Source organism: Podarcis pityusensis (genome assembly GCF_964106645.2).
Source record: "Podarcis pityusensis genome assembly, chromosome: 14".
Lineage (NCBI taxonomy): Eukaryota > Metazoa > Chordata > Lepidosauria > Squamata > Lacertidae > Podarcis > Podarcis pityusensis.
The window spans coordinates 29982814-29997528 of NC_138039.1; the positions used below are offsets into that span (position 1 = coordinate 29982814).

At 47.4% G+C, this 14715-nt stretch overlaps 1 protein-coding gene across 2 annotated transcripts; it reads right to left on the minus strand.

Moving 5' to 3' along the window:
* Positions 1 to 455: 455 nt before the first annotated feature.
* FAM174B (family with sequence similarity 174 member B) lies at positions 456 to 14512 on the minus strand. Of its 2 annotated transcripts, XM_080982261.1 has the most exons (4): positions 13641 to 14512; positions 4680 to 4811; positions 4153 to 4224; positions 456 to 1508 (listed from the first exon to the last, which is right to left on the minus strand). In XM_080982261.1, the coding sequence occupies exons 1-3, from the start codon at positions 13937 to 13939 to the stop codon at positions 4176 to 4178; spliced, it is 480 nt and encodes a 159-aa protein (XP_080838387.1). In that variant the 5' UTR covers positions 13940 to 14512; the 3' UTR covers positions 456 to 1508; positions 4153 to 4175. The 2 variants fall into 2 exon arrangements, with proteins under 2 accessions (XP_080838387.1, XP_080838388.1); XM_080982262.1 differs by lacking the exon at positions 4153 to 4224 and having other exon boundaries at positions 13641 to 14474.
* Between the last annotated feature and the right edge of the window lie 203 nt (positions 14513 to 14715).

Sequence of the window (14715 nt, forward strand, 5' to 3'; positions counted from 1 at the left end):
TTTCAAAGAGACACGTGGTAGAACATGCAGTTGTGTTAACAATGGCAAGGAGGTAACTTGGTCTGTGCTGGAAAAGAGACCAGCTGCAATGGAACCTCAGTTCTTGAACCACTCCGTTCCTGAACATTCTGGCTCCCAAACATTGAAAACCCAGAAGTGTTCCAGTTTTTGAATGTTCCTTGGAACCCGAATGTCCAATGCGGCTTCCAATCTGCAAAAAGCCTAGCTGTCAGCCATTCGGAAGCCACACCTCGGAATTCAAACATTTCGGATGTTGAACGTTGTTCCGGAATGGCTTACATTCAACTTCCAAGGTTCCACTGTATTTGGCTTTGTGTTACGCATGGCAAAAGCTGGACCCTGGTCGACCAAAGTTGAAAACAATGTTAAAAATCATTTTGGTTGGTAACAAGAATATTTGACCAGGAGCACATGACAACGCAAAAAAAGCAAAGTTATCCTAATTGCTCTTTAATAGCCTCACTGCAGATTGTCATGAAATACAATAGAGGTGAGAAAGAGGCGACTCACAGGCAGAGGGAGACACAGACACAAAACAGCACTCGGTGTAAGGCAGGAATCGGGAACCTGCAGTTCTCCAGAGGTTACTGGACTCCCGACTCACTTTAGCCCCAGCCAGCACAGCCAACGGTCAGAACAACATCTACAGGGTCACAGGTGAGCCCCCCCCCCCCCCGGCAGTAAGGTTTGACTTCCTCTGGAACAGGGAAAGAGGAGCAAGGGGTTGCCAAAAAAGATCTTTCCTTTCCTCCTGAACTGGCTGGGTTTTTCTCCCCCTCCTTCTCAGAGTTTGCCCTCCCCAGAGGATTGTGGAGATATCCCCTTAGAGAGAAGGCAGAGAGCCTTATTGCAAGAGCAGATGATTAGTGCAATTGTTATCAGTAGTAGTAGCAAGTCATCACAGCAGCCCACGTCTCACCCACAAAAAGCAAAACACACACACATTCACACATCAATACACAGGTTCAATCAATTCAGCAGAGTTTGCACAAGTCCTGAGCTTCTGTGAGATGAGCAGAGGTTGCTACAACCCAGAACCACACAATGCCAGGCATTTTAGTTGCCATGGAGAACAACCATCCATCTAAGTTTAGCGCTTCTGAGCAGAGAGTTTTTTGGTTAGCCTGGGTGCCTTCAAACAAAACTGACACTCCTAATAACTAGGGCTCTGGGTTGGCCTACAAACATTGCAGGTAACCAAATCTGTAACAAAACAAAAAGAGAGGGTTTTTTTCCAGTTGAAAAGCACCTCCAGTTCTTCCAACCTGGTACCCAGGAATGTAGTAGCAATGTATATGCCTGATGCTCAGCTGTCTCTTGTCAAAATCCATCATAAATTATGTATGTATATATTTTTGGAACAGTGGGAAATTGTAAGTTTTGTTGATGCTGAGATTCTGTCTTCCTTCTCCCCTCTGTTGCCAAGGTTCTTGCAAGGTTCTTGACAGGAGACCTCCATCCTGATGAGCCTTGTGCAACAGCCTCACCTGGAAGAGAAATGAAATAATTAGCAACAGCAGAGAAGTGTGTCTCATAAAATTCAACAAGATGCAGGCCATCCTCACAAGCTGAGTATGTGGCCAACCTAGTCTCTTTGCTCCAAACCCATTTTGGGCAGTGGGCAACCAGCTTGGCTCTGTCAAGCAGTCAAAGAAGGAGCAGCTGAAGGGAGTTTGTGGCTCCCCAACATGCATGGACGGGGAATACTTTGCTCCCACTGCCAGATACCTGAGGCAGCCAAGTTAAAGGGAGGCACATTCTGGCATTGGCCAAAGGACTAAGTGTCCACCGGGATGCTGCACCCCTTGCCTCCCAGGAAGAAGAACATAGCAAAGGGGAGCCCAGGGTGGCCCCAGCCATCAACCAAAGGAGGAGCAGCTTCTCCAATGTTTGTTTTCCTCTGCCATCCCCATCCTTATTTCCTTAACACGCTGAATCTATTAAATGGTGAGTCTGCATGCCAGGACTGTCTTCTCTCTTAATCTATGTACAGTGTTAGGAATGTTATGTACTTTAATGAATAATAATAATAATAATAATAATAATACTTCAAAAACTAAAGGCAGAGAAAGACAGAAGTACATTTCCCAAAGACAAGAGGTATTTTGCAACACATTCACTATCCACAAATAGGCAACATGGGCAATGCCAGAGAAACAATACTGAGCACATATATTCATGGAAGGAGGCACATCCAGAACGGCAACTCACACAGAGACTCAGTGGGCAACCTCTCTGACAGGGCAGTGACTGAACCTGCTCCATCTCTCTCTTTCAGGAGGGATGACTGCTGACCAAAAGGCATGGCTGATGCCTCCTAACCGAGGGAAGGGCTTCGGGGTCAATAAGAGGCTTTAATAGTTTCAATTTCTTAGTGTGCTAGCAGGACTCTTGCAACACACTTTGGGGGTCTACATGAAACAGCCCCAGGATCTGTCTCCTAATGGCACCCAGCGACATCGCCCAGGCAAGATGTTTGCCTTAGAAAGAGCCTCTTGGTGCTACTCCTCCTTCCCTTGGGCTGAAACAGTTCAATGATGGTGGAAAATTCAAGGCTGGCTGTTGCAATCTTGAGTAGTTGTCATTGTTAAAAAATTATTATTATTAATTATTATTATTATTATCATTATTATTACACCTTGGAGTTTAAGCATCTCAGCAAACTTGTCATTCTTCCCTTCTCCCTGCCACCACATCCCATTTTGGAATAGCAATTATGCCTTCCAAGCAGGCAAGTCAGCCTGCTTGAGAGATAAATGTGTTCAAAAACCAGCTTCACACCCAACACAATCCACCTAGCAGTGTACAGAAAAGACCCTCCAGCTCTCACTTGCAAGACACCCAATTAAAAGCAACCTCCAGAGAACAGCACGCACACACACCCTTGAACAACACAATGCTCGACGTCTGTATGCAAAAGGGCATCTGTGCGTTGGAAAGGGGGGATATTCTATGGACGGGTATTGATCTAAAGGGGCCTTTATTATCAGAAGGAACAAAGGTACTGTGGAGATCCAGCTATGATGGAAAAGCATCCCAAGTTTTGATGAATTCAACTGTCTCCTTTTGTACTGTTCTACCGTCTTGCAAGGTGAGGGTTTGTTGAGAGACAGGCTTGTGTGGATGCAAAGCGCTGCTTCCCAGCCTGGCCATTGTCAACTGCACCAGTCCTTCTCGGACCTTTGTCAGGAACATTGAAATGCACATCAGAGGACAGTGATGAGGCTCAAGCTACTTCCTACGGGAGGCGGCAGAGCAGCGGAAAGAACCTCACAGCCCTTCCAGCCAAAGGACACAGCCTTGCCACAATCCTCTGACTCAGAGGTTGCATACCTTGCAGTACCTCTGTAACCCACAACCTTGCTACAAAGTAAGGTGAGGGTCCTTTAACTAGTCAGGCAGCTCCTCCAGGGAACACAGAGCCTACCACACATCAAGTCTGGTCAGCCTAAAGGGAGGTTCAGCTCCCTGCAGAGACCACATCTCTTGTAGCTGGCCTCGGGAGATGCTTTAGCATAGTACGCCAGGGTCCTGTTCTTGCCTACTCTCCACTTGGAGCTGACCCTGCCTGCTTCCCCTGCTAGCCAGTATAGTGGTACCTCGGGTTACAGATGCTTCATGTTACAGACTCCGCTAACCCAGAAATAGCACCTTGGGTTAAGAACTTTGCTTCAGGATGAGAACAGAAATCGCGCAGTGGCGGCGTGGCAGTAGCGGGAGGCCCCATTAGCTAAAGTGGTGCTTCAGGTTAAGAACAGTTTCAGGTTAAGAACGGACCTCCAGAATGAATTAAGTTCTTAACCCGAGGTACCACTGTATAAAGCTTCAGTTGGCTCAGGATCCCTGCAGAGACAACATCTCCAGAAGCTCCTCGGAGCTGTCCAAGGTCCTGTATGCTTTGTGCTTGATCCAGACTTAACAGCTGCTTCCTCAGTGACCTGCAAGGACCCACAGAGCTGGACAGGGTTACTCTTACTTTGCTATTCATCACAAGAGAAAGTTGGAAATGACTCCACCAAATACATTCCAGGCCTTATTTGTAAAGGGGAGCGGAAAAGGCGAGTGGCAGGGAACACACACTAATTTCCACCCCTGCCCGCAACAAATCCAAAATCTGCAGTAGGCTAATACCTTTGTTAGGACCAACCGAACCCTCACAAAGTTGTGAGCAACTTTTCAAGTTCTCCAGAACTCTTCTTTGGTCTGTATTTTAAAAACAACAAAAAAGGAGGGCATCATATTGAAAGACACCTAAGTCTGCAGCTTGTAACTAAACTTGAAGATGGGGTACATGAAAGGAGGCTCAGACTTTGTACCTAGTAGAAGCTGATCTAATTCAAGCAACCTTTCCCTAAATTCCCACGCTGGTACCCTCTCCAGATGTTAATGACTACAACCCTCATCAACCCCCAGACAGCATAGCCATATGATGTTGGGGCTGATGGGAATTGTACTCATTAACATCTGGAGCTTGGGGAAGGTTGCACTAATCAGATTCCACAAGTGCTAATAATGGTTGATCTTCTTAGGTGGAGATCTCGTAGCGAAGTACTGTCCAATTTATTCAATTCTTAATGGACCAACATAGATATCACTCCCCTTTAAAAAAGTTCCACCCACTCACCCATATGTTTACACCGTCCTCCCCCTCTCCTTACCTATATTTTATATCAAACACTGTGGAATCTTCATCATCCTCATCATCTTCATTTAAGGGGGCCATTTCCACCCGTTCTGCTGGAGTTGTGATGATGTCATACTTGCGGGTTTTTTTAATCTTCCTGCCAGACCTAAAACAGCAAGAAAATTATATTGTAGGTGTACACGGATATTGTGGAAACAAAACACTGACAATTTATTTAAACCCATCCAAATGGGAGTGGAGAGAAAGATGCAGCAGACCACTGTTACCAGGCCAGTTTTCCAGCCACTCTCAGCTTCTCATTGTTGCTCCAGCTAATACAGTCATACCTTGGATCCCGAACGCCTTGTGATTCGAACGTTTTGACCCCCGAACGCCGCAAACCCAGAAGTGTTCCGGTTTGCAAACTTTTTTTGGAAGCCGAATGTCCGACGCGGTTGACACAGCTTCTGCTTGAGTGCAGGAAGCTCCTGCAGCCAATCGGAAGCTTCGTCTTGGTTTTCAAACGTTTTCAAAAGTCGAACGGACTTCCGGAACGGATTCCATTCAAGAACCAAGGTACGACTGTATGAGAAAACACTTGTAGGTGGGGGGGTGGGGAGGGAGGAGAGAGAGAGAGAGAGAGAGAGAGAGAACATCCTATGTGGGATTTGAACCCAGATCTGCCTGTGTCAAGGCAAATTCTCTACTCACCAGACCACCACACTCTACTCATTCGACTACCTTTTGCAATTATGTTTGATTTACAAATACATGACCAGAGCATAGTGGGAACTGATGGGATCCTCCTGCATCAGGTTAGCACAACTATTACCCTCCTGCAAATCCCTCAAAACAATTGTGTGCAGCCTCCAGGCTGCTTTCATTCCCATCTGTGTGGCCTTGTTCAAATTCAAACCGGAACTTGTCTCTAGATGCCTTCAGGCCAGATCCCATGAAGCTTCTCATGTCGAGAATATTTTGCCTCTTTTGTTGGTCTGATTCAAGAGTTGCAATCCGGTATGGTTAAGACTCTGATTATCTGGAGCACAGTGTTCACACTTGAATAGGCTTTCATTTGCCTGGGTTGTAAAGACACAAATGCTGCTAAGAAATGAGGATGCCCCACCTTCCATAGCAGGGACCATCACTCTGCACCCCAATTGGGGCACAGACCTATCTGGGGCTTGCTACGCTGCATCACTTAAGGACTGTAATTGCCAGTGATTAAACAACCCTTGAGATCTTCTGCTTAATCCGTTCAGCTGCCATTGTAAAGACCGTCTTTGAAATTACTACCATGAACCACAAACATAATGAGCCATTAAAAACCAATATAGCTTTTACAAGCCCATTTAGGAAGTGTCCACAAGATCACCCTATTTATTCCCGATTAATTAGCCCAGAACAAACACTATCCACTAGGTATGATTGCTCCATCACTAACACTGATCAGAATTACTCCTCCCTGCCTTGGGATATGGATTAAAAACAACAACAACTACAACCAACAGACATGGTTTTACTTTCGTGCATCTTATAAACTTCCTTATTGCAAGGTACAGTGAAGGTGGGTTTTGTGATTTTTAAAAGGGGGGGGGATACTTTATCCAGACTTTCAAGCAGAAGGCCAGCCACATGGTCACCCAAATAACATGCTGTGTAAACAACCATTCCTCTGTTTATTCCTAGCTTCACCTCCCTCCCTTTTCTATTGCCCCTACACGGAATTTTAAATTGCAAGCCACTTGGGGCAGGGACCTATCATCTTCCTGGGCCATGCACACTGATAGTGCCATGTAACTAGTAATGGTATCATAACAGTAAGCTGCGAAGGGCAATGGCCTGTCCTGTTGCTGTATCATGCATGCTGATAGTGCCATATAAATCAGAGCAGTAGTAGCAGCAGGAACAGTCGTAGAAGTACTAAGGTTGTAAGCTGAATAGGTCCAAGAGAGCATGGGTACTCCTCTGGTACAAATGCTTGCCATTTATAAGCCATCTTTCTCACCACCTCCCAGAATGACCTTGGCTTTCTCTCTTCAAGTCCCCCCCCTCCCCCATCTGGATGCTTAAACTTACAACTCAGCAAGAAGACAGCTAGGAGAGACGGGGGGGGGGAGGGGGATGGAGAAAGGTGGAGTCTGTGGCCACTCTCAGCCCTTTCCATTCACCAGCTGTGATTCTGACCAAGCACTCAGTCACATGAAGAACAGCTGCTCCCCATCACGCAGAGGCTGCAATCGCTCTCTGTCAGCTTGCCCGCTGATCAGACTGCTCTTCAGCCTTTAATCTATTTTTAGCCAGGCAGCCATCAGGATTAAAAGGATCCGCTCCTGACCCCATGATCCCAAGACGTGGCCCCCTCCCACTCTGAGCCGGCAGTACCACCACTCTTGAGAAGCAAGATTGGGGGAAGAAATACGGTCCTTGAAACTTGCAGCTGCAGATCAATACATTCATGAGGCTAAAGCAAGCAGGAGACCCTACATTCATTGTCCCTTACCTGATGCACTCCATATCTTTTGGACTGTAACTCCCATCAGTCCCATCCAACACAGCTGTACTGTTTGGGGGCCAATGGATGGCGGGAGGCTGCCCCACTCCATATTGGAAATAATTGTCCTCCACCATGCACACACCCCAGGATAATCGTGGGAAACTGCGTTGCCATTTCTCATTAGGCATAGATGTAAATCATGGGTAGGCAAACTAAGGCCCGGGGGCTGGATCCGGCCCAATCGCCTTCTCAATCCAGCCTACGGAATCAGCGTGTTTTTACATGAGTAGAATGTGTCCTTTTATTTAAAATGCATCTCTGGGTTATTTGTGGGGCCTGCCTGGTGTTTTAACATGAGTAGAATCTGTGCTTTTTAAAAAATGCATTTCTGGGTTATTTCTGGGGCATAGGAATTCATTCATTTCCCCCCCCCCCCCAAAAAAAGTCCGGCCCCTCACAAGGTCTGAGGCACAGTAAACCGGCCCCCTGCTGAAAAAGTTTGCTGGCCCCTGACGTAAATAATTTAACTATGGAACTCTCTCCCACAGGAGACAGTGATGGCCACCAACTTGGTTTCCTAGTTTCTGGAAACCACAGGAGTGGAAAGAGCTCTTGTGCTCAGGTCCTGCTTGCAGGTTTCCTACAGGCTTCTGGTTGGCCACTGTGAGAACAGGATGCTGGACTGGATGAGCCACTGGCCTAATCCAGCACGGTCTTCTTATATTCTTAATGATCCTATCACCTAGGGCTGGTGGAAGTTGGAGTACAACAGAATCTGGAAGGCTGCAGGTTCCCCACCCCAAACAAATTAATCATGGAAGGGCCCCTGATGAATCTGGCACCAGTTCAGATTAGGCTGCACATTGCTGGCCTTCGACATGTTGTTGTTTAGTTGTGTCCGACTCTTCGTGACCCCATGGCCCTGAGCACGCCAGACACTTCTGTCTTCCACTGCCTCCCGCAGCTTGGTCTAACTCATGCTGGTAGCTTCGAGAACACTATCTAACCATCTCGTCCTCTGTCGTCCCCTTCTCCTTGTGCCCTCCATCTTTCCCAACATCAGGGTCTTTTCCAGGGAGTCTTCTCTTTTCATGAGGTGGCCAAAGTATTGGAGCCTCAGCTTCAGGATCTGTCCTTCCAGTGAGCACTCAGGGCTGATTTCCTTAAGAATGGAGAGGTTTGATCTTCTTGCAGTCCATGGGACTCTCAAGAGTCTCCTCCAGCACCATAATTCAAAAGCATCAATTCTTCAGCCTTCTTCCTGGTCCAGCTCTCACTTCCATACATCACTACTGGGATGCCTTCGACATACCTCTTGGCAAAGTCAACATAGCAGGGGGAAAGGATGATTCACCTACCCAAACTCCAAGGAAAGGCAACACACCAGGCACTTTTTGAGCAGGGCAAAATTTGAGAGTGCAGCGTCGAGGGGAGGAACTCTGCCAATACATTTTACTGCTTTTTACAAAACCGTTCTCTTTCTGTGACATCGCTAAGCCTTTTCACCCCTACATGGTGCTACATAGTTGATTTGTGTAACCCTTCTGGAAAGCCATCAGCTAGTTAGTGTACAGATCCCATCCCATCGTGGAGGGAGCAATTTACCTTTCCATGTTCCACATACCCAGTATATTCCTGTTGGCAAGTCACAAAGGGCCTGAGGCCGATACGAAGATTTCTGCGGGGCCATTACAGGTTGGGCAACACATCCACCCTTTTGATACTGCATCCAGTTCTGGTCATACACAATATTATTGCTATACCTTGGCCATAATCACATGTAGCCTTTAGGCATGCAGAATATCCCTGAGCAGGGCTAGAAAAACACACACACTTTTTGGCTCAGTTTGCTCAAGTGCAAGCTTCAAGTGTCTCAGTGACGTAAGTCACAAGACTGTCCACCTGATATCCTCAAGTGGTACCATTCATGCTTCCAGCACCCTCCATGAAACAACTATTTCCAGGGTTTCCTGGTGAATGAACGGTTGCTAAACTGATTTAAGTCTGCATTATACTATGTCAACCTAAGGTAGCCTTGCCAATCAGTTTCACAAAATGAGCACTAGCCTAGTTTCTACTAGGCTGCTAATTCCAATCACATATATCAATGCAACAATGGCTGTGGGTGTGTTGTGTGTGAAGCTTCCTTGCTTGATCACCTGGAGAAAATTCATATGTGCCACAGGTGAGCAGGCAAGTGGCTATTTGCAGGCTTCCTTTAGAGGAGTCAAATTAACAGACCAGTCATCTCTCGGCCACAGCTCCATGATACAGCACTGGCTTTCCATGCAGAATTTGGCCCCAAATATCTCCAGGTAGAATTTGGGAAGCTGAATCACTGCCAGTCCATGCAAACAACCCTGAGGTATATCTGTCCTGGAAGAAGGCAGCTTCCTATATTGTTGCTGTTATTCTTAGTTCAATTTCTGAGTTGCTTCCAGCAAAACTCTTGCAACAACTTAGAAAAGTTAACAAAAAAACTTAACACAGATGCAGCATTAGAAACTCAGATATATAAGCTAGCAACCAAATGGCTCTTTAAGCCAGGGTTACAGTCACCAAAACAGAAGGTCTAGCTGCCATTTTAGGGCCAGACAGTTCAAAAGTCGTATTTTTCAGTATGACATTTTGGTTCCTAAAATTTGTCCTGATTGTGCAGATAAAATATCAGGGATAGAATTCTACAAGATGTGTTATTAGTGTGCGAAAACAGGCAAGATCCAATGACATGCACCTCCAGATGCTGGGGATGTCAGGCACCATCCTTGCACCCGGGCATCATCACTTGGTTCCAAGTAGACAATAGCCAGGTGCAAAATGCGCCTGGCGAATTTCAAATGCTGCAAAGAGGCACTCATATAACAAGTAATTGTCAACCTAAAGGTTCTGCCATCACTTACAAAGCTGAAAACACTTAACGTCAGACCATTCACCCATTTAGCTTAGTAGTGTTTACTCTGAGTGATTTAGGAACAGGATCTTTCCTAGCCCCACCTGGAGCTACCAAGGATTGAACTTGGGATCTTATGCAGGCAAAGCAATTATTCTGCCACTGAGCTATGGCCTTTGACACCAACATCACAAGCTTCAAACATTTAGCAATGGGCCGGGGGAGGTGTGCAGAAGTGTAACCTTCAGAGCCCAGCTTCCTCATCCCTTCCACGACATTTCCTCATCCCCTCCATGACAACTGCACCTGCAGCGCCTTCTCCTTTTTGACAACATGACAGGAGAATGACTCATACCAGAAAGACAGGTTCCCAGGAACACAACGATCACTGGCAGGCCAGGGGCGTTTTAACTCTGTGTACTTAAAAAACTGCTGCTCGTTTTTGCCTCCAAAGCACTAAAGGCAGTTCCAACTATTGTTTTCCTCCACCAAGAGGAATTCCTGTTGGGAGAGGCAGAATCCTCTTTTCAGGAAAGACACATGACCGGCTTTCAGAAATATTTGCAAGCAGTGTAACCTTTGGTCACAGATGCATCCTGCAGAGAGAAAAACACCCACAAAGACAAGCAAGCCTGATGTGGCATCAGGGGAACATAGTTCAGTGTGGAAGGGGACATGTTTTGAATGCAGACAGTCATACATTTAATTCCCAATCGTTCATGTTTAAGAAGGACCAGGTAGCTGTTAGTGGGAAAGATCTCTGCTGGAGATCCTGGGGAGTCACTGCCAATACTGAGCCAAAGGCAAATAGTCTGATCCTTTTACCACAGTTTCTGATATCCCTAGTCCTCTGTGCCATCAGAAGAGAGATTGCAAGGAAGGCCTTAGCTCAGTGGCAAAACATCCCAGGTTAAATCCCTGGCATCTTTCTGGTAGGGCCTAAGAAACACCCTTGTTTGAAACCCTAGAACTGGTTTCCAGCTGTTTTTGGACTACAAATCCCATCATCCTGAGCTAGTCAGGGATGATGGGAATTGTAGTCCAAAATCAGCTGGAGATTCAAGTTTGGGAAACCTTGCCCTAGAAAGTCCTTGCTGCCAATCAGTGTAGCCAATATTGAGCTAGATGGACCAATGGTCTGCTTCAGCATGAAAAGCTAAGAAAAGACTTAGCTTCCACTTAGCGAAGCACTTGGTCCAGTTTACCACTGGAAGTGCGAGATTTTCAAGTGTGCAAACAGTGGGAGGCTGTCCAGGTGAGGCTGTTACAGGACTCCTTAGAAGTGACTTTGAAAGTGACTTTTCCTATACTGTTCAAAAAGTCAACGAAGAATGGTCAATATTCAAAGAATATCTCAAAAATTATACGGACAACGCAAGTCTCCTGGCAGACATAGATTGAATCTTGTAAATAAATAGAAGGTTTAGTAACACTAGTTTAGATAATTGTTAAGAAAAAACAGAAGAACAAACATAACATGCGTATATAGATATGATTGGTAACAAAGCTCAAGGAGAATGAGTCGGAAGTCTACTTTGTGTGGTGTAAACGTCAGATTGTAGGTATGTTGGGTATGTATTGGGTGTGTAATGTTTGTATGTATGTAATATGTGGTTTGGTATGTGTATAGTTTAATGTAAATTAATGTATAACAAGAATAAAGATTATTTTAAAAACAAAAAAAGGAAGTGACTTTTCCTTACTGCCATTCCCCAGGGAAACTCTGTTGGAACTAGGTCGGGCAGGGGGTACCTTGCACCTTGTGTAAATCCTGCTCAAGAAACTATGATTCAATTATGAGAGACATACAACTCTGATAGGTCTTTTCAAAACATACACACACATGTACAGCAAAGCTTGCAAAAGGCAGAGAGCACCCCTCCAAAACATGGAGGGTCCAGTAAAGATGGGGAGCAAAAAAGACCCCTGAAAGGGGAATCCCATCTCCACCCCACCCCCCATTTAAAGAAATGCAGTTTTCATGGTAGATATGAAAAGAGATGGGGGAATAGGCAAGTCACTCTCAGCTGGAACATGGCAATAATAAATACAGCCCAACTTTCTTAAAGGGTTGCAACAAGGTTTACTGAGTTAGTATAGGACACGGGTAGTCAAACTAAGGCCTAGGGGCCAGATCTGGCCCAATCGCCGCCTAAATCCGGCCCGCGGACTGTCCGGGAATCAGCATGTTTTTACATGAGTAGAATGTGTCCTTAAATAAAATGCACATCTGGGTTATTTGTGGGGCATAGGAATTCATTCATTTCCCCCCCACAAAATACAGTCCGGCCCCGCACAAGGTCTGAGGGACAGTGGACCTCTGCTGAAAAAGGTTTGCTGACTCCTGGTACAGGAAAGCCTATTTTGCAATGGGTTTTTATCCCTTAATGTTAAGAGTAAGACTTCTGAAGATGCAGATTTCTATGAACAACTTCCAGCTCTAAGGGAATAGTACAATAAATAAGCCTTCCCTGGTCTGGAGCCCTCCAGATGTTGTTGGACTACAACCTCCATCATCCCTCACCATTTGCCATGCTGACTGGGGCTGATGGGAGTTGTAGTCCAACATCTGCAGGCACTAGGTTGAGGAAGTCTGCAAATAAATGTCAGAACAAAGCAGTTTGGACATGCTAAAGCACTTATGCCAATACTGACTAGTCTTTTAAGAAACAAAGTTATTTCAGAGTGAGCCCCAACCCTTACTACATGAGAATAACGAATACTGACCTACCTTACAGGGCTGTTGTGAAGATTACCGATTTGATGTACATGAAGCATATTAAGGCGGCAATCCAACATAAACTGTTTGAGAATAAGCCCCGCTGAAGGTGGCGGGGTTTACTTCTGAGTAAGCATTGTAGAGGACTGCGCTTTAAATACTAAAAGGGCAGGCCACTATTTAACTAGGAAGTACTACTGGCAAGCAGCTAAAGAAGCAAACCTTTTATCTCTCAGCCAATTTATAATATAGTGGACAACTGATACTAGCCTACCTTTCTGAATCATCATAAAGATTACCAAGGTAATTTATTCACTTGAGGTTTACATCCGCCTTTTGCCCAAAGGGAAACAAAAGCAGTTTGCAGGAGCAACATGAAACATGCACATCGCCCCTTCAAAAGAATGTGCAATCTGATAAAAGACATTTCTAATGTGCACGAAGTACTCTGGGCGTACCAGACAATGCCTCCAATTGTCCTGCCGCCTTTAGATGACACCCTCCACTCCGGCCCACCATCACCACCCCCTTGCCGAAGGGTGCCAAAGAAGCAAGCTGGGCCATAGCTGTTAACCTTCCCTTTTTTTTTGCGGGAAATTCCCTTATTCCAGCGCCGTTTCCCGCTGCTATCCCGGATTGTTAGACTGTGCCCGGGACAGGTGAGGCTGCTGATCCCTTATTTTCGAGGCTGATGATCCCTTCTTTTCAAATCTGAAAGTTGACAGCTATGAGCCGGCCTGGGTGCGGATGGGGGGCTCCCGGCCTGGCCTCCTCTTGCGCCCACTGCAGCTTCCCAACCCAGCAGGCTCGCGGCCGCTCCAGTTCTGCGCTGCAAAAGGCAGAGGAGCCGCGGGCTGCGGAAGCAGCTGGCAACCCCCCAACTACGCACCTGAGGACGCGGAGGAGCAGGCAGGCGATGAGCCCCACGCTGGCGGCGCAAGCCCCGATGACGGCGGCCTTGAGCGCAGGCAAGTCCCGCAGCAGAGCCCACATGGGGCTCCGCTGGGCGCCCTCGCTGCGGTTCCCGGCCGGCGGCTCCGAGAGCCCCGAGCTGTTGGAGCCGGAGCCCGAGGAGGAGGCAGCGGCAGCGGCGACGCTGGGCGGAGGAGCCACGGCGGCCAAGGCGGGCAGGACGAGCAGGAGCGAGAGCCAGAGCAAGGCCGCCACGGCGCCCGGGAAGGTGCGCATGGTGGCCGGGAGAGGAGCAGGCAGAGGAGGACTCAGCTGCTGGCCGGCGCCGCGGCGCGTCCTTCCCTCCTCGCTTCCGCCTGCTGCCCGGCCTCCCACCGCTTCTCGTCCCCGATGAGCCGGATCAGGGCACGCGGAGGGGCGGGCAGAGGAGGAGCCGCCGCGGCCGGGAAGGAGCGGGCAGCAGATGGGCCTGGGCGTCAAGAGGGCCCCTGCGCAAGTGCAGAGGGCTTCCGCCGCGCTTCTTGCCACCTGCAGTGCCGAGTCATCACGGCACGAGGAGATCCAGAATTGCCCCTCCCCGCCTCCGTCACGGTTTCTTTTTTTTTTAAGGTAGAGCACCCAAAGGTGAGCGCCAGCACCCTGGGCAATATTTAAGGGTGCGACGAAGGAGGAGACGGGGTTAATGGCAACCCGATCCTATGCGGTTCCGCTCCCAAGCAAGCCTTGGATGGGCAGGATCGCTCTCCCTTCAAGGCCTGAGCTCATTAAATGGGCTCATCCCAGAGTCACTGTTATTATTACGACGTTTATATCACACCTTTCTTCCAAGGAGCTTACTGTTCCCCGCCTCTCCATATTATCCGCACAACGACCCTGTGAGGTAGACTAAACTGAGAGGCAGTGCGTAGTCCAAGGTAAGCCAGTGAGCTTCACAGTTTGGGGGGGGGGGCGAGATTTTATCTCCCAGGTCCTTGTCCAACACTCCATAACACTGTACAGTTGTACCTCGGGTTACAGATGCTTCAGGTTACAGACTCCGCTAACCCAGAAAT

Coding starts and splice junctions, on each gene's coding strand:
- FAM174B (XM_080982261.1), bottom strand. CDS start 13,939: ATGCGCACCTTCCCGGGCGCCGTGGCGGCCTTGCTCTGGCTCTCGCTC. Junction 4,812..13,640: donor CTGCTCCTCCGCGTCCTCAG/GTGCGTAGTTGG, acceptor TTGCTGTTTTAG/GTCTGGCAGGAAGATTAAAA. Junction 4,225..4,679: donor GTGTTTGATATAAAATATAG/GTAAGGAGAGGG, acceptor TTTAAAATACAG/ACCAAAGAAGAGTTCTGGAG.